Source organism: Sylvia atricapilla, chromosome 9 (genome assembly GCF_009819655.1).
Source record: "Sylvia atricapilla isolate bSylAtr1 chromosome 9, bSylAtr1.pri, whole genome shotgun sequence".
Classification (NCBI taxonomy): Eukaryota; Metazoa; Chordata; class Aves; order Passeriformes; family Sylviidae; genus Sylvia; species Sylvia atricapilla.
Window position 1 is genome coordinate 21,081,403 of NC_089148.1, and position 27,164 is coordinate 21,108,566.

A 27,164-nucleotide genomic window follows, 5' to 3' on the forward strand; every position below is an offset into this window, starting at 1 on the left:
GTTATTTCAAATACCAGCTATTGTCAAATGTAAGTGACAAGCAGAAATATGTTAAGTTTCTGGTATAAATATTTGCCAACTGTAATTAAGACACATAATGTACGTGAGTAAAAGTATAACAAATGGAGTCAAGATAGGAAGCATTTTCTGTTAAGATCTGAGTTTTTCTTGTTATCCCCCATTTATCAATCATTGTACTTCGATGCTTCTCAAGTGATATTCTGAGTTTGGGGGTGTCCAACTTCATGCACAGTAAGTGGCTATCATGGAAAAAAGATTTCTGCTGGTATCCAGGGAGCCTAAATCCAGTATTTGTATTCCTTTATGATTACAATATATAATAATTCACCTTTTCTTTTATGTACTGCCTATCTCCAGCAGTATCACACCTAAAGAAACTGAAATCTACTCACCTGTTGAAGATATTTACTCAGGGAATCATTCTTTATTCCATTCTATTCCCTACTTTTTTCTCTATCTGAATAGTTGTAGTTCAATTAATGCATGCACATATTAAACATAATCCAAAATATGAATTCAGATCCAGTGTAGTGGTATAGATCAAGTATAACCCTTACAAACAAAGCAATTCCTACTCTTTACCCCTCTCTAGTACTGAAACAAATTTTTTCATCGTGTGCATAAATTCAAAATTCATATTGACAAATGTCAGCAGGATCACCAATCCTCATCATAAAACTGCTCTATTATTCTATAATTGTACTTCAAAGTAATTCCTGATGTTCTTAAGTCCTGATTTTTGTATGTAGTCAGAGCACATGGTTCCAGTTTGTGGGCCCTGTCACTGCTCTCTGGAATACCCAATACATCTGTTATTTTCCTTTAATTTGCTGACTTTCACATTTGTACTCCACAAATACTCAAAAAATCAGTATTAGAAATGTTTTACTTACTATGTAACATAGTGTGACATTTCCACACCCTTGCAGAGCAGGGTTACTCTAACTTGGGTGTGTTTGACCAACAGGAAAGGGAAATCAGATGTGAATCCACATCTTGCCTGGAAGAAAAAGAGTAGTTTTTGAATTATTACAACCCCTAATTATTTCCATGCCAACCAAACAATTTGCTGTATAAATATATATAATTTTAAAATATATAAAAATAAGGTTAGGTTTTATTTTTTCTATTTCAAAATGCCCTAAAAAGTGATTAAAAATAAAAACCTTTTACTAAAATATCTGAATTTTGGTAAAAATACCAGTTTCAGAAGATAGTATGAGAAGCTAGACTCATGCCTGGGTAAACAGCAGAGTTGGATACCAGTGCTTTTAATGGTTCGGCATCCGAGCTCTTCGTGACCATATGGAAGTACCATTTCTTCTTATATGATTATAAAAGAAGCTTCAACACACTCAGTATTTTTTTTCCACCAAAAGCGGTGCCGTGTCATGCTTTCACATTTTTGTCCTGTGAAAATTCCGTGCTTATGTCACTTCTGTGGAAAACAACTCGGCCTGTTCTTGCCCAGAAATAAACAGCCGCCGAGTTCTCCGCCCATCTGGAACATCCCCTCGAGCCTCGGGGACAGCGCCGCACGCCCCGCCTGAGGGCTGAGGGCTGAGGAGTGAGGGCCGAGGAGTGAGGAGTGAGGGCCGAGGCGTGAGGGCTGAGGGCCGAGGAGTGAGGGCTGAGGAGTGAGGGCTGAGGAGTGAGGAGTGAGGGCTGAGGAGTGAGGAGTGAGGGCCGAGGAGTGAGGGCCGAGGGCTGAGGAGTGAGGGCCGAGGAGTGAGGGCCGAGGGCTGAGGAGTGAGGGCTGAGGAGTGAGGGCTGAGGGGTGAGGAGTGAGGGCCGAGGCGTGAGGGCTGAGGGCCGACAGCCGAGGAGTGAGGGCTGAGGGCCGACAGCCGAGGAGTGAGGGCTGAGGGCGGCCCCGCCCTGCCCTGCCCTGCCCTGCCGGCGGCGCCCCGGCCTCCAGCCCCGCTCCAGGCCGGCTCCCAGGGCGGGGAAGGGGCCGGCTGGCACCAAGGGGTGGAGAACGCCCAAGCTCCTGGCTGCCTGTCGCTCCTGCCGGCCCTCCGCTGGTTTTTAACCAGCTCTTTAATGTATCCGTGTGCTTCAAACGTCTCACCTCGTTAACTGGCAGGAAATACTTGTCGCCTCTCTTTTCCCGAACTTTTCAGAAGTGGAACCTGACTGCAGAGCTGTTAAACCACTGAAAAAAATGTCAGAAAGTTGCGGGCAGGAGCAGACAAGGTGGATAACGACGGTGATTATAAGCACAGCTCTGCAGGTAGGGTACCTCTTGTCAAGACCAGCATCTGACTCACTAGGAAAGGCTGAAAGAAGAATCTCCTGTATTCTGTATATGGAAATATTTTACTCAATGTCAATGAATAGTTTTTTTCAGGATAAAACATATAGTCTGAAATAGGATAAAACATATCGTCTGGATATTAGTCTGAAGCTGCTTCTATTAGAATACCCGTTCTTTTTGTGTGCAATTGTATTTTCTCCTAGCTACTTCCATATCTATTTAGTATTCTTGCCACCTGCTATTCTGAGTTACACTGTTTAGGATATTCTCCTGACTCATCGTTTTTGCACTGCACTGATGCCTCTTTCAGTTGCTCTATAAATAATTCCATCGGAAATGTTGCTGAATTTTCTGAATTTCTCCCTATATACTTTACTTTTTCCTATACAGTATCAACATGGGGCAGACAATTACTCTGTAAGTACATAATTCAGTTTAAAATACTGAATCTTAGAGATATTAATATATACTTCTGTCTGTTAACATCAGAAGCCTTAACTCCGTTCTCAAGTAAAGAGAAAGGGTATGTCAAGGAGCTGGTAATTAGCTTCTGCAGCTGAGGCCAATTTCATGCCAGCTGGGGAGAATTTAGAGGCAAGAGAGCTTTGATTCACAAGCAAGGATGTGTTATGCTAGCTTGGCTGACAAGGTTATCACCTCATCTCCGCTCTGTAAATGGGTGAACTGTGCTGAAGTAATTCCTGAATTGCCTCAGTTTAAAGCCTTTACTTTCTTGCCTGCTCATTTTGGAATTTACAGCCTGTAAGCTGTGTGTGCTTGTGCCATAATATGGTGAGAGGTAAAGCATGGCAGTCATTTCATCAGCTATGCCAGCATAACTCACTCACTCCTAACCCCAGCTCTACTCAAAAACTACTACTCTTAGTAAGGGCTCCCATAACCAAAGCAAAGGAGGTAATTGATACAAATCCAAGATGGCTTTCCTGTATTGGTTTTGGTTATCATTTTCATATAGCTGTTATTTATATTTGTACATTAAATAATTCAGCAGTGGCTTTGAAGCTGAGTTTTTTTTTTCCAAAATGTAGCTAAACCTTACAAGCAGTTGCCACTGAATGTTCCCTTTCCAGACCAATTGAAAGCATGACATTTCTAGTTAATGTCTCCTTCAAGGTTCACTTGCAATCCTGATTTTCTGTTGTACTCTTCCACTAAATCATGGCATTTCCCTATATAAGCAGGCCGGCTCTCTTTGGAATGGGTAGGTTAAAGAACATGTTATTAGCTAAAAAGATTCAGTGATTTAACATTTAATATATGTGTGTTCATGCAGCTTTGGTGTAACACACTGCAGAAATGCTTTTTGCAGGCTGAAAAATACATCCACACACATTCCATTCTGTAGATGATTATGCTGCATAGTGCAATGTTCTAGTTTTCCTGTGTGGATTGCATTCTGTCAAAAAGCTTTAAAGAAAATCATGTCCCATACAGAATTTCTGAACGATTTTCCAGCTGAGATGCTGACATCTGTGAAAATAATGCAGCCTAATTAATCAGTCATAGAAACACACTACTGTATGATCTTCAGTTCTGCAAATCCCCCTTTAGCACGTCTTACCAAAACAGACTGTAAAATGTTTGAGCTTCTTTATGCATTATGCAAGAGTTTCTTCAGACAAACTGAATGTACACATACAGAATTGTTATTCAGTGTTTGTAACTTCTAATCAAATACTTCAAAATTTCCTTAATTGATCATGTTTAACATTTTAGTACCTTTTTAATTTTAAGTGGGATAAAAAATACTTTTTGAACAACAGTGCCAAAGGTCTAGCTGTAGTGTTTCTGCTGATGCTTCAAGAATATTTCTAATTTGTTGGCTGAAAACTTTTCAAAATAACCTTTTACAATTTATTTAGGATCATGAAATTTCTACAGTTCTGCAAAAGCAACAACACCGAGTTCGTTACTCAGAATCAGTGGAAACTGGATCTGTGATTTTTCCTCTTTCTGGTACAGTGCTTTAAAGTTCATGCTTTTAAATAATAAAAACCAAAGTATTAAGTCAGGCCAGTCAGTTAATTGTGGGCTATGCTAAACTACATAAAGTCTGCCTTGTTGAGATGTCATGCAGTAGTGGAAGGAGCTATGATTGTATTGTAGAGGATGAAACAGGTAATGCTGGGGATTAAACACTTTCATTGTATTTTATTTTTTTGGACATATTATATACAACAGATGAGATCTGGTGATCTGTTCAGTAAACTCATGTTAGAGCAAACATGCTAAATGCCACTAACATGTAAGCTACCATCAAGATTTATAGTATACATGGCTGTAAATGTAAGAGTGAGCCAATACCTTTGGCTTTCAACTTCCAAGCTGAATTTGCACGGCTGGTGGTAGCACAGGAGGTGGGGAAAGGATTATTTGAATGGATTTGATTAGGAAATCACTGAAACTGTAAACATGAAATAGTTGGTTTTCCTTTTTGGAACAGAAGATATTCTAGACACGTAGATGAGATACTTCAGTTTTCCTGAACTTTAAGGACTAGCACACATTGAGATAGACTTTTGCATGCTCATTTGTTAACCCTCCTAAACCTCAGCCTTCTCAACTTTTCCTTTCCAAACAACTGAAGTTGACAGAGCTGTACATTCATTTTCTATGATAGACACTTTAGCTAACTTTTAAGATTTTACAACTGTTTCTTTCATTTAGAAACAGGACTTCCTGAGCTTTTCAGTCAGCCTTTACATTTGCCCCAAATTCATTCCATTATAGCAGTTGCTTGCTCCTGGACCATATGCTCTGAAAGGCATTCAGATGGGTCTACTTGGAGTGGATCAAATAGATGGTGGTTTTTTGATGTTATGGTAGAAAAATAACCTGAGATAGTTGTAGTTTTACCTTAAAACTCCTAGTTATCACTGGCCAAATCTCCCTGTCAAATATGTGGAAATTCATTCATGTTCTGTTCCACTGCCTTTTAAACTAATGGTTGCTTTAAGACTTGTGCTTCCCAGTTTGTGTTGAGAAGCTAATCCCATTACTGCCATGACCTGTCCACTTACAGCAGTTTCCTCAATAGGCATTGCATTTATCCTGTCAGACACCCAGGACTTGCTTAGAACAGGGGAAGAAGAGTTTTCCAAAAGAATTCAGAAGTTCATAAACATTCATCGGAACAGCTTCTTGGTTTTGTCAGCTGCTCTTCATGGACCAGAAGAATGGAGTGTTATGTTTAGGATTCAGAGAAGGTATGATTTCAACATCAAACTGAACTTTACATTGCTAGGAAGAACAGAAGTAGCAGTCTTGGATTTGGAAATATTATTTTAGGAATAAATAGGAAAAGAGGCGATGGACAGAAACTGATGCACAGGAAATTTCACCTGAATATGAGGAAGAACTTCTTCACTGTGAGGGTGACTGTGCACTGGAACACATTGCCCAGAGATGGTGTGGAGTCTCCCTCACTGGAGATACTCCAGAACCATCTGGATGTAATTCTGTGGAGTCTGCTCTAGGATGACCCTGCTTGAGCAGGGAGGTTGGAGTTGACACACCGTGGTCCCTTCCAACCTTACCCTTTGCAAATTATTTCAGGAATACACAATTTTTATTTTACTAATGCACTGTAAAAAATATATTTAAAGCATTTATTAATAGCAAATAAATAGAATACCAGTGAATCAATCTGACATATCACAGGTAACAAAAGAGGGTACACCTCATAACATAGCAAATAAGATTCCTTTCAATCATTTTAGGGCTGTGTAATATATTTAAAGTTTTCTCTCAAATTGGAAAATTAAACAATTTTCTTAGCTCTGTAACCATATTTTCATGATCATTCTCAAAACAGAATAGGCAAGTTTACATAATGAGAAAAGGCTTTATTGTAAAATGGAGATTTCTTACCAGCTTTTAAAATGTTTACTTGGAACAGCATCTATTACACTGTGCTAGAACAATTAAATAATCAATGTTATTTTACACCAAAAGTATAAAACTATATTAAAACTGGTTTAAAACTTTTATCTCTGATTTCTAATGAAGTCTGAAAGCTTGCATATTTTAATACATACCTGCTGACAACAGTGATCAGATTATGCTCCATGATTGTAGTCAGAATTATTTTCTTGTAGGTACAGTAGCCCTAACTGCAGTTGATTGTCATTCTTGGCCTCAAAGAAGTGACTGTTCTAATGAAGTCTTTGATCTTTACCTCCTTGAGGTGACTAGCACCAGTTTCATTAAATCCTGGGCATACTGCCAAGTGCTGATGAATAAAGAGTGTATGAGATGAAATGTAGGAAACCTATTACCCATTTGTGAAAATGCTGTAAATTTTCATGAGAGGTTTTAAAAGTTCAGCCATCATCCAGCAAGACCATATTATTCAGGTGATGGCAATGCTAATTCTCAAACTATTTTGTGGTTATGTACAAAGGGTGTTGTGCACATGCTGGTCACTAAAATGTGATGTTTTGGAACTGTATTCCATTTAGCAAGTCAGTAATTTTATTAAAATAAAAACATGCTTTTTCATTGTAAGCACTATCAAATTGATGTTGACAAGGGACAATTATATATATATATTTATATTTAAATGCACGTGTTTTTCCCTACCTGGCAGCTTGAAATTCTGCTATTGCTTGTAAATCACTGACTGAGCTGCTCCTGGTGAGGTTGAAACTTGTGCCATGTTCTTTGAAACTACAAGTCATCTGTTGGATTTGTTAAAAAACAAAGCCCTTTAGTACTATCAGGTTGTCTTCTACTACTGCTTCTTTCTGCTTATCTATGGTTTTGCTGAAGCTGGGGAAGGATTATTTTTTATTATTATTAACAAGAAAATTATAGGATTCTTGTTATCAACATGAACACTTTATGTAGAGCTGTGTATAGCATGGGGGACATGGGAGAAAAGTAGTGTTTATCATCACAGCCTAAATGAGCATTCCATAAATAACCTCAGTACATCTGTATGGTAAGTTTTAAACACCTTGGAAGAACGGCCAGATGTGTTAAAATGCCCAGTATTCTGTCCATCAATCAAATTAAAATCCCTAATTTTAGGCTGCTGTTATTGGAAGCAAAACTATTTATAGAAATAGATTTTCATGGATCTAGGTAAGTACATGTAATTGTTTCTCTGTTGCGCTTTGTTCATTCATGCCTTGTTTAGCCATTCTAGTATTAGCAAAATTGCATCAATATATTTCCCTAATCTCTAAATGTAAATCCAACCCCTGTTCCTACATCCCCTTTTAGCAAAACTCACCAGGAACCTGAGTGTTTATGCTTAGGGAAGGACAGTGCCTGCCTGTAACATTTATTTTTGCTAATTAGAAGCGAGGGCAGACAAGTTCAGATGAGTTACCTTACCAGCAGGAGGTCCAAGTCATCAGAGAGATTTCGGGAAAGAACAGGTGGCAGGCACAAGGGGAGGTCACAGGGGACTGTGCAACTGAGCAGCTGGGCACTTCATCTGCATTATTTAAATTCATTTTGGTTATTTAAAATTCCTCATTCTTTGTTGTGAAGTCCCTCTCCTGTTTTACCTCTACAACAGAAAACAGCAGCAAAGGTAATGTCATTGTGACTTACGGTGCAATTCTTAGGGAAAGGCTCTGTGCTTGCCTCAGCTTTGATGTCTCTCTTCCACAACCTCACTGAATGACAACTCAGGCTACTATTTTAAATCCTCAGATCCTCTTCTCAAGAATGGATGCGTATGAATAACGCTATTTATAGAAATAATTCATTTTAGGTTAAAGTATTGAGTGAACAAATCTTTACATGAAAGTAGTAGAATTATCCCACTATCTTAATCGTGTCTGGAATACAGGTTGTTGTATTTATAGTGCACCACAAAGATTTAGTTCAAATTCTGAAGTATTTTTAGCACAGTGTTTTTGGATACTTTGCTGTGTTCTTCCACAGCCATAAAAATAACCCCAATATTTTTTTACTGACACTGAGAAGTCTTCAGCAATATCACAGAAGAGGGTTTAGCCCTCTTTGAATGTACACATGCTTAAGAAGTGCTGATTGATAGTTGAAGAGACCTAGATAAAGAAATGAGCCCTTCCAAATCCCACCTAAATAAGTGGTACAGAAATGGGACAGATGGCTTTACAAACAGCATGAATGCTGCACTTGCCTTTCAAGATAAAAGCAGCCTTTCTCTGTAAAACTGCACACTAGAAAGCTGTTTACATCACGTGGGAATGCTGTTTGAGTTTTATGGCATAACAAATTAAATACATATTCTAAAAGTGACCTTATTTATTTTGATGTGCAGATTCCTGGGCAGCAATTTACGTGTAATACCAGTTCATAATCCTGCTGAAACTGTTAAATTAATGCTAACTATGGCCAAGGTAAGTCCAGTTGCATACACTTAAAAGCGTTAGTGTATTACTCAGGAAAAGCCAAGAACTATAAAATACTTGGTTTTCCTTAATGGAGCTTTTTGTGTTATACTGACCACAATTCATTAATACAGTAAGGTAGGACTGGTACTATGGTGCATTAGCTGAGTCTTTAAACTACTATTAAAGGTAACTTAATAGCATCTAAGAAAAGAAATTAGACATTTTAGAGCTTGTTTGGCTCCTGTTTACCATTGTTAAGCTAGAATGTCTTTGTTTACTGTGAACTCCTGTTGAAACACTGTCACCTCTGTGTACAGCATTCCTGAACACCTACTTCAGAACACACGATTCAGATTTCACTGTTGAGTAATTTTGTATTTCTACTATTGGAAAAATAAAATGTTGAATATTCTATTACTTAATATGAGTAGAACACAGTGACTTTTATTTTTCTTTTCTCAAAGATAACTTCCAAGCCCCAAGCAGATGATACTCGTTGCAAAATGGAAATGACTAAAGCCCAAATAATAGAAAAAAGTCCACTTTGGAAGATGCTTCAGGAGTATCAATCACACTGTAATTAAGTTAATATTTGGGTTTTTATTCATAAATAGAATTGTTACATTTTAAACAAAATATAGAATGTTCTTAAAAATATAGTTACATTTCAAAGACTACATACAACATATGCATTTGGAATGAAAATTCGTATTAAATAGCTGTACAGTGAAAAATATACTTGAGACCAAATGTGCTTTCTAGGGAGGGAAAAAAGTGGTTTGGCTGCACTATAGAAAAGTCATCCTTATTTTTAACTTGGTTCTGACCTTACAGGCTCATCTGTTTATTAATAATTCCCCCAAATATTAACTATATCTTAAGAAAAATGGTATGATTAAAGGATGATAAAAACAATTCCAAAATACAGGTATCCCTAAAAACAGCAGCTGTATATATGCAACCTTACACTGTTTTTTAAACACAAATGTTATCTGGTATGTTACTAACTTCTAACATGCTATTTGGCTCAAAGTTGATGTGTTTTTCTTTAAACCTGGTTTCCTTTGCCCACAGTGTTTTTACTATTTATAGATAGTATATTCTATAATGTTACCTATTTGTACTTTACAGTCCTGTTTGCAAATAGAGATGTTTGTCAACATTAAAATATGCTAATAAAAATATGTTCAAACAGGGCTTTTTAATGAATCAATCACTTGATAAAAATCTTTGTAGTTCACCAGTCAGCAACTATTACCCAACAAATTCTGAAAATTAAAAAAATAATGCCTAACCATACCTCCTTGCCACAGAAGAGAAGAATGCACCCCTGCTTTGGTTTTTAGTTTCTGAACTTAAGAAAAAGCATCAAATTCTGAAGAGGAGTAAATAGGCCATATCTGCAAATCACATGCAACAAGAGCAAAAGAAAATAAAAAAGAACAGCAACAAGACCTATGAAGAGCTGCATTTGCAGTTCTTTTGGAGGCCACTCTAAATTCTCTTCTTTAAAGGGCCGTAGCTTCCCTTGCAACTGAAGTCTCATAGTCCAAATGATCTTGTCAGGAGTATGTTAATTCAAACACTTCAGCTGCACCTTAACTTTTTTCATCCAGTACAGCTTTTGTTTTCACTTCAATGAGTTCTTCTACTCGAGCTAGAACACTTTCTATTAAATCAAATGTGAAGAGAGCTGAGTGTAAAACCTGAAATGACAAGAAAGATAAGTGTTATTTTTATTAGATTTTTTTACCTATTTTACATTTACTTTTATCTCCACATTGAAAAAAACGTGTCAGTGCTTCTGAGTGACTGAAGGGAAGTGCAAACTCACTTGAAGCTGCATTCCAGTAGTCATGGGCATCATCTTTTCCCCACTAACAGTCAGAGAGCAAACTGTATTAGAACTCTGTGCCTCTGCAGAAGAAAACATGAAGAAGCCATCATGACTGTTAGTATTAAAAAAATATTTAAAATATAAGCATTTCATGACAGTAATTGTTAAGAACAGAAATCTAGGAATTGACAGAGGGTGCTGAACATTTAAGAGGAAGACAGCTGGAGTTGGATGGTATCTTTATGCTTTGTATAGCACAAATGCCTACATTACTAAACAGGCAAGATCTGCAACTGGAACCAATTTTATAGAGCTTACATGCTCTTTGAATGGAAAAATAAAATGTTCTCTGGCCCAGTTTTGATACATTTTTAGTATTTCCACATCCAGGGAGATAGTAGGAGGTTCTTAAGCTTGACTTAATGAATCCAGACATTAAATACTTATTTTATTAAGAAAAGGCTGCATGCTTCTCTGTTTTCAGACAGATTACTTGCAGCATGCTGAACTACAAGGACAGCTCTGAAAAATTAGGAGAAAACCTCTTACATTCAGATGACACATTTGAAATTCAATGTAATGCTTACAAAGATTAAACACTAGGGAAGAAAGCTAAACCATTTACTGTTATAATTTAGATGTTCTCTCCCAAACTCAAATCTCTTTCTACTTTTTTGAAAGGCTAGAGAAGTGTAAGAGGGACTTAAGAAAAAGCTTCCTGATTAATTTTGAAGGATTCCCTTTAGAAAGATATCCACAGGTTGTCTTGAGAAAAAAAATCCCCTTCTTTGCCTCATAAGTACATAGTTTGCAAAGGAAGAGGATAGGACCAGGGGCAAAATCTGTATTGACATTTTTAGTAGCAGACACAAATTCTTGGGTTATCTTAATTATACTGGAGACCACAAGGAACAGAGGATCTGACATACAGAGAGATTGCCTAAAGCAGCTACCGCTCTTGTGCCCTGTGCAATGTGTCTGCTTAACCCAGAGCAGAATATGATTCTGTGTGTCAGATTTTAAAAAAATGTATTAAAAGAAAATGAATGTAATGCTTCAGGCTTTAGAAAGCACTATGACTTATTTTTTCTCTTGTTAACCCTCCCACACCTGGTATAAAACCTAAGGGTCATCTGTTCAGAGAAACTCAGTTTCTCCTTTGTAATTATTAAATAAATATTTAAATATTTTAAAATATTAAATATTAGAAGTATATAAATAATACAATAATAATAGAAAATTATATAATAAATAAAATAAATTTAAACATTAAAATCAAAAGTATAAATGGAGAACAAGCTCTGAAGGTCTTCATGTGACAGTTCTATCAGGTTTCCATAAGATTTGCAAATGTGATGACGGGTAAGTTCAGATTTTTCTGATCAATTATGAAAAATTTTAAATCATCAACTACTGAATTATTATTTGAAGTCTGGAATAGTGTCAACAGTTAAATAAAACCTGATATATGCAGCATTCACCAATTCTCCATTTCCAAAGGATTACCAAAATTTCTTGATATGAACAAAGCTAAGAACAAAAAAACAACAAAAACTGACCTTTTCTGTTTTCTTTCTTATTTTTTATTTCTGCTTCATAATGTGCCTTTGACATATTGAGTCCTACACGCAGTGGTTTTAAGAAATTCTGCTCTATCTTGCCAAGCGTGGTCCATACACCAGTCTGGTCAAACAGAACAGAGAAGGTTACAAAACAGTTTTAATGAAGCACTGCAATGTTAAGCTTTTGAGCACAAGTGTTTTGACTAGTCTTTATAACATACGTTCCTGTGGTGGGAGGAAAAGAGAAAAAAATATTTCAGATGCATGCATTTAAGCAAGAACAGCATTGTGATGGATATTTAAGATCCTCTCCCTTACAGTATTTGTTGATTGGCCAATGAAGTAGTCAAAAAAAAAAAAAAAAAAAAAAAAGAAGGTGCAGAGGAAGGGAGGACTTAGTGTGTAGACTGGTAACTACAGCAATGGAAATGCACATTTTCAGCTTCCTCTTTTAAGCAAAGCTGAAAGAATCTGGATGTGTTGGAGAGGAGGTTCTAGGCCCTTTCTCAGGCTAGAATCTCTACAGCAAGTAAATGGCAATTGTAGGCTCCTCTCAGATAATTCAGCAGTAAAGCCGAACAAATATTTAAATTAACATTCCTGAATTAACACTGAATTGCAATGCCAAATGAAAGTTGTGATAAATATGTTTCCCAAATGTCTATATTGCATTCTAAAAGCATTTTAAGAATGTTACTGGATATGCTACTCTCCCATCCTTCAGCACAGCAGATCAGTGACAATGAAATTCTCCCCAGTTTCACAGGGGTAGAAAGAAGGAGTTGACAATAATGGGACTCAGGAAGCAGGAGGTGCAAGAAAAAGATGCTCAAAACCAAGGCTGTTCAGGGTTACAGAGAGGAAAATAAGACTGGGTTTGCTATAGAAGGAAACAAATACAAAGCAGCCTTTGTGTCCTTGGATATAGAAGCCATTTATACAAGTCTTGTCTTCAGGCAGTATCCTGAAAGGGCAGAATAAGGATGATAAAAATAAGAATTTTCAATGTTAAATACAATGAATCCACTATCGACAGTGGAAAATGCACCAAATTTTAATACTAAATAGCACATTTAACAGTTGAAATAAGAAAACCAGTAATTCCTTTCACCAGAATGTGTCTTAAAAAGGAACTTTCTAGAAAAATACTTATTTTTAAACATGATTAATGAAAATGCTTGTTACACAGCAATAAAAATATCTGAACTGACGTGCAAGGAGGCATTTTCTTTCTGCCTCACTTGCACTGTATGAAGAGAGACAGGGAGGAAGTCAAGAAGAACTGACAGAGGCTAAATTGAAGGGAGAATCTTCAGAAGATGCGATACTATTTTTTCCTCAAACTGTATGGACATTCTTTCTGCCAGGTACTAGACAGCACTGTTAGAGCATCTGAGTGCTACTACATGTCATTTTTTATGAAGAATAAAAGAGAAATTCTTACTTTTCTTACAAAGCTATGTATTTGCATGTAACTGAGTAGACCATTATGAATACTTAATAGTAATCACCCCTTAAATATGACAAACAGATATAGTCTACCAATATTAACTAATTACATAAATAGTGAAATAAAAATGCACTGAAAGCTATTTTTGCTTTTCATTTTCATTACTGTTTCAGCAATCAGTACAAGTTATTTCACTGTTATCCGCTTAGATTAGTAACATTATTAGGCACTTAAAAATTTATTCCTAGATCTCAAATTAGCCTAAAAGCAGATGAGAATTTTTTTCTGTATTTTAGAATCCAGAAAATTATATTGCATTATTCTTGCTATAAAGAAATCCAGTTGGAGGTTTGAGGGATACCAGCAAATAAATAAGCAAAAGTAACAACCTTTTCATTTGGGAATACTTGTTGGGTATGTGATTTTCTGGTGACATACTCTAATGTTATGGACATAGATCACAGTTCAACAGGCAAAGTGAAAGGATTGGTTTGTTTATAGAACAGTATATGTGCAAATGATTTCATAAAAACAAAGCAACGTATTTCCTAATGTCTTAATAAAAGCATCACTTCTGGGCAACTAACCATTGCAAAGAAAAATGCAAACGCCACATTTTTTGAATCAAAGATAACAGTGTTCATGTGAATCCACCTCTCAGCTAATCAACCTCTCAGCTAATCAAAATTTTCAAATCAAATAGTACGTACTTGATAGTCACTTTCACAATCCTTAATGACTAAGTATCTCAGCAGATTTAATGATGCCATAATCCTGTGAATTAAAAACATACAAAGACTTACTACCACGATAGTAATTTTAATTAGCCAGACATGCTAGCAATATCCATTTATACAAAAAGCAACCACCCATCTGTTGAGCAGTATAGCTCCACCTAGAGCACCAGTGTGCAGTGCTGGCCGTACAACAGTGCACACTGCAAGTCAAACAAACGGCCATCAGACTGGAGAGGGCTGGTGCTGCTGAGGGAAAGAGTTCTCTCAAGAGACAGAACCTTATGACAGAATTTATGGTATGTATCACTGCCGATCCAAAGTTGTTTTGAAACTATTGTGACAACTTTCTTTATTACTGTACTGAATTTTTACTTTTGAGCATGCTTTTTAAAATAATTAGGTTTTGCTTTTGTTTTACCATATTTTTGAGTAGAAATTTATTGGTTTTTTCCAGGAAACAAGTATAGTTAAACATCATACTTCTGAGCTTTTTTTAGCAAGTATATGTCCATCTGGACATTATCTCCCCAGTGATTTACAAGGCCAAGCATCATCATATTATTTATCACATGGGAAGACTTACCCTATATACACAAGATTTTTCAGACACATTTCAATTTTGGTTTTGGGCTGGTTTTTTAATGCAATTATTTACTCTTCAGGTGGATCTGTAATCCTACTCATGAGATACTGGATTCCCAGTAGCAATCTGTGAAACTGCCTCAAAGATGCCTTGCACCATAGGTTGCATCTGATAATTGCTACTCCCCCATATCATTAGACATCACACCACATTGCTCTTACTCCTCCAACTGCTTCTGCAGAGAGCTGACAAACTCAACATTCCTGAGGAAATAATGCTTTACCCATTATTTATGGCATTTCACATCTGAAGTCTTACATCCTCGGGGAATGGAGGAGGACATCCTTTTTTATTGTTAAAAATCAACATAATGACATTGTGACATTCTTCTACACAAAGCTGGTTAAAATAAGTGACCATTTCCATTTCTAGTTCCAAAACCTTAAAATACATTGCTGTTGTCACCTCATTAATTACATGACAGCATACACCATTGTAGCAAGGTAGTTTAAAGTCTTTTTTAATAATGAAGAAAGGAGAAAAGCTTTTAACTGTGATTACAACTCACCTGTCTGAGTTTTGCAGAAGATCAGTCTCAGCACCTTCTGGAAGTGAAAGTACTAAATCCAGAAGGGAGATCAGGTGGTGTCCTGTAAACCAAATGTTGTCATATTCCTGGAAAAAAAAATACAAAAAGTTAAGCTGAGTGCAAAATTTAGGTTTTAAATAACATAACAACAACTTGCATAAAACAGAAATGTTTTAGAAAAATAAACACTGGAAGAAATGTTTTCTATTATTGACCTGTGAGTGGAGTACACAAATCGGCCTCTTCATAATTTTAAAATTGTCTTTTTGACAGCCAGGAAAAAAAATGGAAGAAATATAGTAAGAGAATTCTGAAGCTACATAGTACAAAGTTAATTATTTAGTTTTAATTAATTTTCCCAACTTTCTGGCATAATTATTATAAAATATGAGATTAAAAGGGCTTTGATCTAGCTGAGCCCTTCCTGATGGATTTATCATTTGCAAAGCACTCATAATAAAATGCTGACTCTCATCATAAAAGCAAAGAAAAAATTAATAATGCTATATAGACTGTAATATTTGAATTATATTTTAAAAACTTCGAACTGTGGAGATAAAACACTATACTGAGCAGTTCCACTTTAAGAAAGAAATGTATTTTCAAGCACAGAAAAGGTAATAACTTCTTAGCAAAATACAGTAAGATAATGCAATTAAAAATACAACTGTATAATTATAACCTAAATATGCACAGACAGAAAAAGCGAAAGTAATGTTTTTAATAAAAATTCCTTATCTTATATATCTTTTCAAAGTGGATTTCTTTGAATGCATGACTCAAAGTTTAAGTTGGTGATATTTTCTCAACATCATACTGACAGAATTTTGAGAAGGCAACTTGGTTTTTATTGGTAACAGCCTCACCGTTGAAGCTAAGTGAATCTGATCTTTTATATTTTTAATTATGTATCCTTCCACGCCAGCATGGTTGCTTGTCTTCAGTAAACACCTTCAAACAAACAAAACAAAGATATTATCTCTTTAAAGCTGCCCAAAGAGTTAGCTCAAAACATAGATAACGTTCCCTAAGTGGGAGTTTTACCACAGAACAGTATGACTATGTAACCTTTAAACACCAGCTTACATAAGACTGCTAATTTTATATGAGGCAATTGAAATTCATTATTTATCAAAAAATTAACACAGTAAAATTAATGTGGCTTCTCAGATGGAAATTATGTCAAAAATTATTGTATTGATGCACGTAAGCTGCACTAGGGCTGATATTACACAGTCTACAGTAACTTGGATGCATACCTGAATAATGTGTATTTTCCCTCTGTATCAAACTTGTCTATGAACAACTGCAAAATGTTTAAACTCTTCTTTCTCTAGAGAAAACAGATGTTTATCAGATGAATTCTAAAAAAAATAATTCAGCATTCAGAATCCAACTGATTCTGTAGGCCACTTAACATACCATATGCTCCATGGGACAAAGGGTCATAATTTTCACCAAATCCTGCAGTCAGAAAAAGGAAACACAATTTATAATTGCATACAGATTATTACATTACAACACACTGACTAAAATCTGCTCAAGACTTTAAAAATATGAACCAAACAAAAAACGCACAGCACACTTCAGAATGTCTAGGTGATTCTAGAAGATTCTCATCAGAGAAATTCATGCTGCTTCAGGGGTCAAAATCCCAGGGCTGATCCACAAGAACACTACTCCTGCACTCTTGGTTCCAGTTAAGAATGTAGCCAAGCAGCAGATAGGCACGGAGGAGACAAAAACAAGCAAACACCCCTTTTCGGCTAAGATCTGTTCCCACCTGCTTCTGTACCTACACTGAAGCACCACCTGATCTGTACCTACACTGGGTGTATTTCAATTGTCACTGAAACTTCATACAGCAGCAGGTAGAAAAGAATCAATTCTGTATATAGGACACTGAAGGTTTCAATTTAACAACACAGTGTATAAAGGTCCAGTAAGAGCCCTCTCTCAAACACCTAGAGGACAGCTAGGTGTAATTTCTAATCAAACTTTGAACCTCCTGTACACTGTTTCTTATTACCTGAGGTACATTAATAAAGTCTCTGAATTCTAAATAGTGATGGAGAAGGCTGTTGTCTTCCATTCTCAATAAACAGCTCTCAAACAGATCCTGCAGGTGGGGAAAAGAAAATAAAGATGATAATAGTATGCACAAATACAGGACATTAATCTATCAGCTTAACATTTCATGGCTAAAACAGGCTTCACTCATAAATCCTCATTCAGATATTGCAAGTTCCAAACAGCTGCAATTATAAGTAATAACTGTAATTTAAACATTTATGCAGGACTGTAAAGTCCAATAAAAACAAGTATTTGTAACACTGAGGAATACTAAATTAAGTCTCAAAATATTTCTGGAACTATTATCTGAACTGTCAGTTATACCTCTCTGAGAAGGGAAAACAAAGATTTACCATTCCTTAAACTGAAAAATTAAAACTTTTGAACATTAAAAATTTGATTTAAGAAAACAACTTACAAGTCCTTTAGATAATACAGATTCTTCTGTTCTAGAAAAAAATCAAATTTAAGTTGTTAATTTAAATGACAGTTGATATTTTAGAAGAAATAGTAGAACAGAGGTCAACAAGAACTTTTCCCTCCACAATTTTCCTTCTTTTTTTAAAATATTGAATCTCCATTACTCTTCACAAATTTTTTTAAAAAAACTTGCTGATCAGAAACTGAGCATTAGACTCATCTCTTCAGAGTCAAAAATGACTTTTTTTCCCTCATTTGAGTATTTATACATGCTCAAAAGCAGTGTCATCTCTCTCAGGTATTGAGACACTGATTACCAGAGAAAATGAAATGGTGAGCAGTCAGAATAGGAAACTTGCTTTCCACAGCAGTGCTAGAAGCTACTTGGTAACACTGCTGCTTATGGAAGGTGAAATAATCACAATGTATAGAAAAGTCTGGTTTCCTTTAAAAGTCTGACCTTTAATTATTTTGCATATCATGTCAGAACACATTCAAATAAATATTTTCACAACAGTTGCCTTTGGTAATAATTGTTATAGAAGGGCAAGTAAGTATACATTCTAATTATTCCACATGTGTATAAACTACTAATTTTACATTTTCAGAATAAAGTTTCTAAAGATGGTATCAGAATACACAATGAAAACAATACATAAATGTTTAGACAACTTCTGCTTCTTAGTAAGAGAAGCCATCTTGTAGTGGAACTTGCCATTTTAATGCTAGTTTATAAACCTCCTCTGAACTTACCTATATTTCAAATTAGTTTTTATGAATTACTGTAAAAGATCACACCCACTTCCTAGACCTGCAAATTCCACAAACCCTACCTTTTCAGCAGCACTTCAATATGTGTCATATTGCACAGCAGAAGGTATGAAGGACTAGAAGAGAAGAATCAGGCTACATTAAGCTGCATAAGCCATATACATTTGCACGTAATTAATATATTTGACAGGATTAGTATTCTTTTAAAAAGTTCAAGTTTCTTTCTAAAGTTACAGATTTTTAAATAGACAAAAAGACTCTAAGTCAAATCACTGTAAAGAACTCTTACAGGGAAACTGTCTATAGATATGTAAATGAACAATTAATACACATTAATTTTCAGCATGTGACTAATCGTAATAGTTTCTTTTAGAGGACAGCTCATCTAAAATTAAACTACAATAGACTAATCTGCAGGAGTATGTTCTTTGTATAACATGAATTATATAAAATGTAAATGCGTAAATGTTGACATATAATTAATACTACTGAAATACAGTTTTCATTCATAACTATTCACAAAGAAAGTTCTTTTCCACTCAGAAAGAATCTTCAAAGTACAGACTGACAATAACCAAAAAAGAACCATTCTTACCTAAAAACCACTGGAAAGCATTTGACACCAAAGTGCTGAACAAAGATCAGATATGACAGACAGGCCAAAGAATCAGCAGAATTCTTTTGTTCCATCTCTGCAAACTCCTGATCCTCCCAGAGTGGACTTTTGCCTTTATGATGTACAAACATTAATGGTATCAATTCTCCCATATTCCACAATATGTCCTAAAAAGTAAAAGCAGATTTCCTATAGTTGCCTTTAAAATACCTGTATACCAATTAAGTTTTAAAGTTTGAACTGTCTTTACATACATTCTCTTGTATGGCATGCATATAAATTAATATAAATGTTACATTTTTAATATACAAATTAATATAAATATGTGATATTTGTGATATATACACAAACACACACAAAAAAATCCTGGAGAAAAAATAACTAGTGTTAGAAAAATGTTACTAAGACAGTAAAGTCAAGCACACAAAAGTTAGCAAAAGACAGAATGAAGACCATCTGCAAACTCCTAGTTCAGCTCCTTCATTCCCAATGCTATGAGTAAAAACAGATTCATGGAAACATTATGTCACAAAATCTCTGTGTTTTTCAGATCACAGAATATACTCAGTTCTTGGTTTTTTCTCACTAATCAATATAGAAGGTTTAGCTGCTAAAGGCAAGCCCTGATTTAAAGTAAGATTTGCTTTGCATGGCCTTTCTTTCCCATGATGCACAACACAAGAAACACCTGCCATGTGTACATCAGAAAGGCCACAGCGGTTATCCCCTCATGCCCTTCATGAGGCTGAGGACATGGTGTTAACTTCTCTTGTACATATTAAAGAAAAATGGGGAGTTCAAGGTCAGCTCACTATTCTGCAGTTGTCCAAACCCAACATCCAGGATGGCACATTTTGGAAAATGAGGATTATGCAAGACGTCATGCAGTCAAAGCATGACTTCCTGACCGTAGCTTCAGCTCTCACTACCTAATGCCATAAACAGAAGTTTATTGAAAAAGAGAAGAAAAGGTAACTCATGATTAGTACTAAAAACATGGTTTCAGACTGTGCCCAACAGGAAAGGCAGGATATATCTTAAACAGCCAAGTAAGTCACCCCACCAACCAGTGCAGAAATCAAAATGAGCACTAGAACAAATTACAGGCAGCTGTGAACTAGACCACTGGTTCTGCACACACTGTAATTAGTTTGGACTGCACTCACTATAATTTCAGTTGCAAATTGCCGAAAAGGATGTTCCTCAATGCCCTCAAGTTGTTCAACCTGAGCTGTCAATAATGGGTATTTCAGGCTTTTCATACAGCTGAAAAAGAAAGGGGTGGAATAAATCACCAATACAGTCATAAATACAGACTATGACAGTGTCATTGATGACAAGAATAATGCCTACATTCGTATCAGCTGCTTCTATTCAAGGTATTCCAAGGAGAATAAAAAAATAAAAACCCAACATCTCCTGTAGAAGCAATTCTCAGATTCCATACTATGATTATTCTCACTTTTGTAAATTTGAGGAACAGAGGAATACCAACTCAGCTTCACAAAGCAGCAACTAATAGGTCTTCATCATTTCCCTCTACTAAAACAGAAAGCATAAATAGGATTATTTTGTAAGGACTATTTTGGGGTTCTTTGTCAAAATACCACATTAGTTAGATATATGTTGGCAGATTTATAAAATACTAAAAGATTATTTATATGCTCCCTATATAATAAATGCCAACTGTTCATTTTGTTAAATTATAGGAATATATAACACAGACATAAAATGCTCACAATTTTATTAATTCTTCTTTCAACTCCATGTTATTGTATTCTGATGACTTTTCCATATTTTTAACAACTTCATTCACAAAAGGTTGAGCAAAGTCCACCACTGCATTACAACATCGACAGAGACCAAGTTTATCTTCTTGTATTTGTTGTTTTGTATAAGGTACAGGTAAGGGAGTGAGCTGATTCATAATCATAGCCAATGACAAACCCACTGAGTAGGCCTTCTTGTTCTGAAGTTTCAAAAGCACTGAGGGAAAGAAAATAAAAAAGGGGAGAAGAGAGAACATTTTGAGACATTAAATTCTTACTTAATAGAGGAAAACATGAAGAGGAACAACATTTTGTTTCCAGGGAAGGAGAGGGACCCATACCTGAAATCACATGAGCACATCCAGCAAGACTAAACATCATCACTTAGTTTAATACAATGCAGTCAACATGGCCATATATTTGCAAATAATAAATACTAAATCTGTCACACATTTCAATGTTCTTCCTTTCTCCACAGCACCAGGATGCGGACCTAAAAAAATCTGCTTTGCTAGAACTGGGCTAAGTGAAATGATACATACCTGAAAATGCATTTATTACTTGACTCCTTTTGAGCTTGGCAAAAACAGAGACAACAGCCCAGCTTTTCTGCTGAGAACTGACCCTGGTTTTTACTCTGTGACAAAAATAACACCCTCCCAGACTGAGGAAGCAGCACCAGAGGCTCTCCACTTGAACTGGACTCAGTGCAGACTAGTTGCAGATTGTCTATCCAAAAAACTACATATTTCTGTTGTTAAATTCTAACATAATAAAATAACATGTCCTGAAGATTGCTACAATCAGACTTCAACTTGATACACAATATTTAATTTCATCTCACATAACAGAACAGAAACTTCTCGTTACCTACTTAGAAGGTGGGCAAAATCAACACTTTGAATTTTCATATGTAAGCCAGAATAACACTCCCCCCTCACTAATAAAGTATTTCAACATGCTCTAATCAAAAAAACAGTTTTATACTATAAAAATAAAAATTGCATGTTTTAAAAGCCCAGTAACGAAGAATTTCACAAATCCATGTGATTCCCTATTTCTGCAACAACAGTAGGAGTGCTTTACACCTCTAAATATAACTGTCTTAGGACCACATTCTTGCAAATGATGAAAAATAGCTGAATATTGCTTTTTCAACTGAGGCTATTCTATCTAAAATCTTATTCCATCTAAAATCTTTTTCTAACAGGCCCATCTAAGCATGAAATTTATGCCTTGTGTTATCTTACAGAATATAAGAGACTGTAAAGCTTGTCAGGACAGACGTATTCTGAAACCATTCTGGCAAAAGCTAAACTAAATTGATAAATAAATAAGAAAATAATTTAATTCAGAAATCACACAATAAACTGAATCCCACCTGTCTGCAAAGGCTGAAGCAACAACATGACAGTTTGACACACTTGCTCTCCAGAGGTCTGCTCAATCTGCTCAAGTAAACCCAAAAAAAGTTCCTTTGGATTGCAGAGCTGCAAGAGATGAACAATGCATATCTTTAAATAACCACAACCATAACTAAAAAAATTAATCACATGCAAACTTCAATACAAAAGTTCCTGATTGTCAAGAGAGAAGATCTGAACATCCAAGATAAATTTTAAGAAACAAACAATTCTGAAACAAGAAGTACATGCCTACAATTAACATCTACTGAAGAGCATACCTGTGTGTACCCTTTCATATGAGCTGAAAACATATAATAGTAAAAACTGACACTAAACCTGATTGTTATGGGCTGTAAAAACAGTGCCTTTGCAAAGTAACCCTCAGGAGCAGAGAGAAGTATAATTTGAGTGTGAATTTAACTCAAGCTATAAAGCTTGCGAGTTGTTTTTGGAGAGCATAAATGAAAGAAAAGGAGTTTTATACAGGTTAAAATATTTTTCTGCTCCTACTCCATCAGAATTACCAGGTAAGGATACTCATATTGAAGAAGGGTGAATGATTTAAGGAAAAGACTTTGCAGAGTGAATCTCAGGGAAAGAGAGAAAATAAATACTATTCAGACAGATAACTGGAAAATGGCAAGGTCTTGCAGAATGGTTTTGAAAAAACTGATGAGAGAACATGAACAGAGAGGCCCTGAACTAGATACTAGAAAACACATTTCACAAAATACTTTAAGTTTTACTCAAGCTAGCTAAGCTAGATAAGATTGCGTCCTTTAGATCAACTTAGCTCATTTTAATGTGAAAAACACATTTCTGACACTGAGCCTACCACTTCCAAAGAGCACTACCCACTGAACATGCACCACAAATTTAGAATTCTCTGTACCTTTAAACTGAGGCGAGGGAACATTAAACTAAAAGCAGCCTATCCAAGTAGTGATGTAGATTCATTATGCAAATATTGTCAGAATCAAATTGTATAAATGTTTCTGTAATTGGCCTTTGGTGTACTAGCTTTGTGGATTAATGATCTAGCACCCCTTTTTTGTGCAGAGCTTCCCTAATGGTGTATTTCAAAACCATACCTGTGCCAACTGATCTAATATCCTCAGGCAGTGTTCTCGCTTATCGTCATCTTCTTTATACATGAAAATACATCTAACAAGAGGAGAAATAAGATTCCAGCCCATATTCTTGATGATAACCTAAAAAACAGATTTTCAGAGAATAAACCAAAACTGGATGTCTTCTAAACCCAGAAAGGTTGTACATATAAAGACCAAAAGCAACAATAGATCAATGTCCTGGATGTAACCATTACTATCACTGTCATGGAATATTTAGCCACTGCTACCATAATTTGACATACATTGTATTCTCTCCCCATACCTATAAACACAGCTGCATATTTTGTATAGTTTTCCTCTAATTACTAATGTTGATATGTCAATATATACTCCTAAATATCTATGAAAATACATTTAAAACAGGACTGAGCAGAGTCATGCTGAAAGAACACTTGGACAAATTATTCATGATGGGATTGAGACTTTCAGTTGTTACTCCAAACTCACAAAATTTAAAAACAGATTGTGAACCTCACGTAACAGATTGTGAACCCCATGTAACATTGCTAAAATATTCCACCCTTCACTTCCTTTCTGAACTTCCTATTTATCTCTGTTCAATTTGGTATATTGTCCCAGCATCCCTAACGCCCACAGACATTAGTATTTCAAATTAGCATCGGCCTAATTGGCTCCTACAGTTGGCCAGTATTATTATATTCACTTGTGGTAGGCTGACCCCTGACAGCAACTAAGCACGCCTCTGCTGTTTGCTTGCTCTTGTGCCTCTGTGGGATGGGGGTGAGAGCCAAATAACCAAAACAGAGTCACTCTGAAGATGAGATAAGGACAGTGTAATAAATGAAAGACAAAAAACAGCAGGGCACAACAGGAGGGATAATGCAGATCAATTCCCACAAGGAGACCAATGCCCAGCCAGCCTCCAAGAACAGCTACTTTGGAATGGGTCCCCATCCACATGTCTCTACTGCTGAGCACAATGTTGTAGGGTGTGGAACATCTCACTGCTTTGGGCCAGCTGTCCCAGCTGTGTCTCCTCACAAGTTCCCTGTTTACTGGGGGCAGAGTGAGAAACAGAGAAGCCCTTGATGCTGCACAAGCACTGATCAGCAGTAGTTGAAACACTGGTATATTATCAGCACCTTTCTGGTCACAAATCTAAAACACAGTGCTATGCAGGCTGCCATGAAGAAAGCCAACTTCATGACAGCCAGACCCAGTACAGTATCTGAAATCCCTGTCCTGCTGAAGTGGGACACTGTCACTTTCTCCTAATTATGCTTTTCTGCTTCCTTTTCTGTTTGCTTCACTCACAGAAGAAGAGTTATTAATGGCTTCGTTAAGATTACTGTGACTTGGGTTTCTGTAAGCTACCTAAATACAGAATAATGTGCACTCAACACAGGGCAACTTATTAGCTATTCATATGTACAGCCTTGCTCCACAGGGAAAGCAGCTCTCCCCTCTTAATAAGCAGTTTTATATTTAATGATGTTAATAAACACTAATACGTAATGCAAACTTAATCTCACCTTGTTTTTCTCATTTTGAATTACTTCTAATAACTGAGCTGCATATCCATCTTCCAAACATTTCTGACCTGCTACCTGAAACAGGTTAAAATCTTCTCCTTTGAAATCAGCTTCTTCCAGAATTTGCTAGAAAGAAAATATGAATGTTTAACTCCATACTTATTGAAATCAAATAAGAAATAAGAAAATCCATGCTTTCATTTCAAAATTAAATGTAGTATGTAACTTCAATACATTTTTCCCATATTAAAAAAGCTACCAAGTTACTATAGAAGACAAGGCAGTATTTCAATAGCACTAAGTCTAGACTACAGCCTTCTGTTTGGAAGATGTGTTTTCTACAACAACCAGCTTTTGATCCTAGGTACAAGAACACTTCCTTCTCCAAGAAACAGAAATAATCAAACATCTGGGGATAAGCACCATAGAGAAGTCAACAAAACATGGAGGCTGAACTCAGCTGCCCCATGAGAAGTTCTACTAACAGCTGACTTGTCTTTTGAGGTCATTTTGGCTTCAATTATAATATCTGGAGAAAAACTCACACTTCTTACACTTGTTACTTCCAAGGAAAGAAAACTACTTACGCATCTTTGTATTATGGCTTGAAGTTCCTCAACTGCCATTATAGTGTGACTGTGTTCTTCTGGCATGAAAATTAATTATAAAGAGGGCAGTATTATATCCCACAAATTTAAAACAGAGGCTGAAAAATAATCACATTATCAAAAATTGTTACTAGAGGAATAAGAACAATCTAGATAAATATTAAGAGTACATAATTAGAAAATAGGGAAAATACATTTTTAGGAAGTGTATCTATATTATTCTACTCCCCACATTTGAAGAAAACAGTACTACAGACAGGAAACAACCTGCATTCTATGTAGAGGGAAATAGTGACTACTGTGGGAACATACACAGAAAACTGCAGCTAACACAGATCAGGTCTGGCCTCACTGCACACCCATGACATTTTCTGTGACTATTCTGACCAGAGGAGCTTCTGCTCAGCCCTCACTGGAACACACTAACCCCATGTCTGGCATGTGAAGGTACTGATCCAAACACCATGCCAGTTCATATCAACAGTCCAGTCAAGATTACATATACAGTTTCATTTAGTTCTTTCTAGTGTCTAGATTGGACTAGTTCAGTGGCCTTTTACCTTTAGGTATTAAAATTTTCTTGCTAAAAACAAAGTTATACACTTGAGTAATGTCAAGTACGTATCAAGTTTTACACAGCCAGGACCATGAATTACAAACACAACCAAGCCTGGTTATCCCATGTGATGTACCATAGCAGCAATCGTAATTTTTATGGGTTTAAGTACTGCCTAAACCTGGTTGTACGACCACTATGAGTGTCGATTACCCCTACACACAGTAAATTAGGTAACTATTCATCACAACAGACATCTCCATACAATGTCCTCAGCCTTGCCTCTCATGTTTGACTTAATGTGGTTGGGTTGACCCTGGCCAAACACCAGTGCACCTACATGAGACAACACGGAGAGAACCAACCTATCTGGATGCTCACAAAAGCTTATAAGGCATCTATGTGTGACTACCTTTATTCAAAGAACGAACAACTCATTTTCTATTCTTCATGGCCGATTCTGACATCTGCATGTCACTGAAACCTATCCTTCCTAGTTTGCCATTTTAACCAGGTCATTACCACATACTTTCTTACCACACGTTGTACTATTTAAGCTTTTCATTTTACAGAATGTTACTAATCCCGCCAAAACAATTTAACATACTTTCGAACCCCAGTACTGCTTTCTAACTCTCAATAATTCCACAATGCACCTACAGCCTTGAAACGCGCCGCAAGCACCCACCGTGTTGCTCCAGGGATTTGCGGGCTGAGCTCGCAGATGGTCTCCGGCCTTAATACTTAATCCGGATTCCAAGGGAATCTTTTAGGAGGTTTCAGCGGCAAGTGGACAGCATCTGAATCACGTGAAACGTTCTATTAATACTCACCAAACTCCCTCCTAATAAACAGACACCCCAGCCCCTTGTCTGGGAGGTACAACACCCTGGCTGGACTTAGGAGCTGCCAGCCTCAGCCTGTAACACA

General features: G+C 36.3%; 2 protein-coding genes across 3 annotated transcripts; one reads left to right on the plus strand and one right to left on the minus strand.

Annotated features, from left to right (window-relative positions):
* Positions 1-2,900: 2,900 nt before the first annotated feature.
* Positions 2,901-9,215, plus strand: C9H1orf146 (chromosome 9 C1orf146 homolog). Its single transcript, XM_066325540.1, has 5 exons — positions 2,901-2,972; positions 4,162-4,255; positions 5,337-5,505; positions 8,559-8,637; positions 9,096-9,215. Exons 1-5 carry the CDS (start codon positions 2,901-2,903, stop codon positions 9,213-9,215), a joined length of 534 nt encoding a protein of 177 aa, XP_066181637.1.
* Positions 9,212-27,107, minus strand: GLMN (glomulin, FKBP associated protein). 2 transcript variants are annotated; one of them, XM_066325204.1, is made up of 19 exons: positions 26,923-27,107; positions 25,658-25,776; positions 25,071-25,196; positions 23,536-23,655; positions 22,420-22,528; positions 21,009-21,255; positions 20,436-20,535; positions 19,249-19,436; positions 18,716-18,769; positions 17,881-17,911; positions 17,419-17,508; positions 16,812-16,853; positions 16,649-16,722; positions 16,256-16,340; positions 15,369-15,475; positions 14,191-14,254; positions 12,028-12,151; positions 10,466-10,548; positions 9,212-10,337 (listed from the first exon to the last, which is right to left on the minus strand). In XM_066325204.1, exons 2-19 carry the CDS (start codon positions 25,721-25,723, stop codon positions 10,230-10,232), a joined length of 1,818 nt encoding a protein of 605 aa, XP_066181301.1. In that variant the 5' UTR covers positions 25,724-25,776; positions 26,923-27,107; the 3' UTR covers positions 9,212-10,229. The 2 variants fall into 2 exon arrangements, with proteins under 2 accessions (XP_066181301.1, XP_066181302.1); XM_066325205.1 differs by having other exon boundaries at positions 26,895-27,107.
* Between the last annotated feature and the right edge of the window lie 57 nt (positions 27,108-27,164).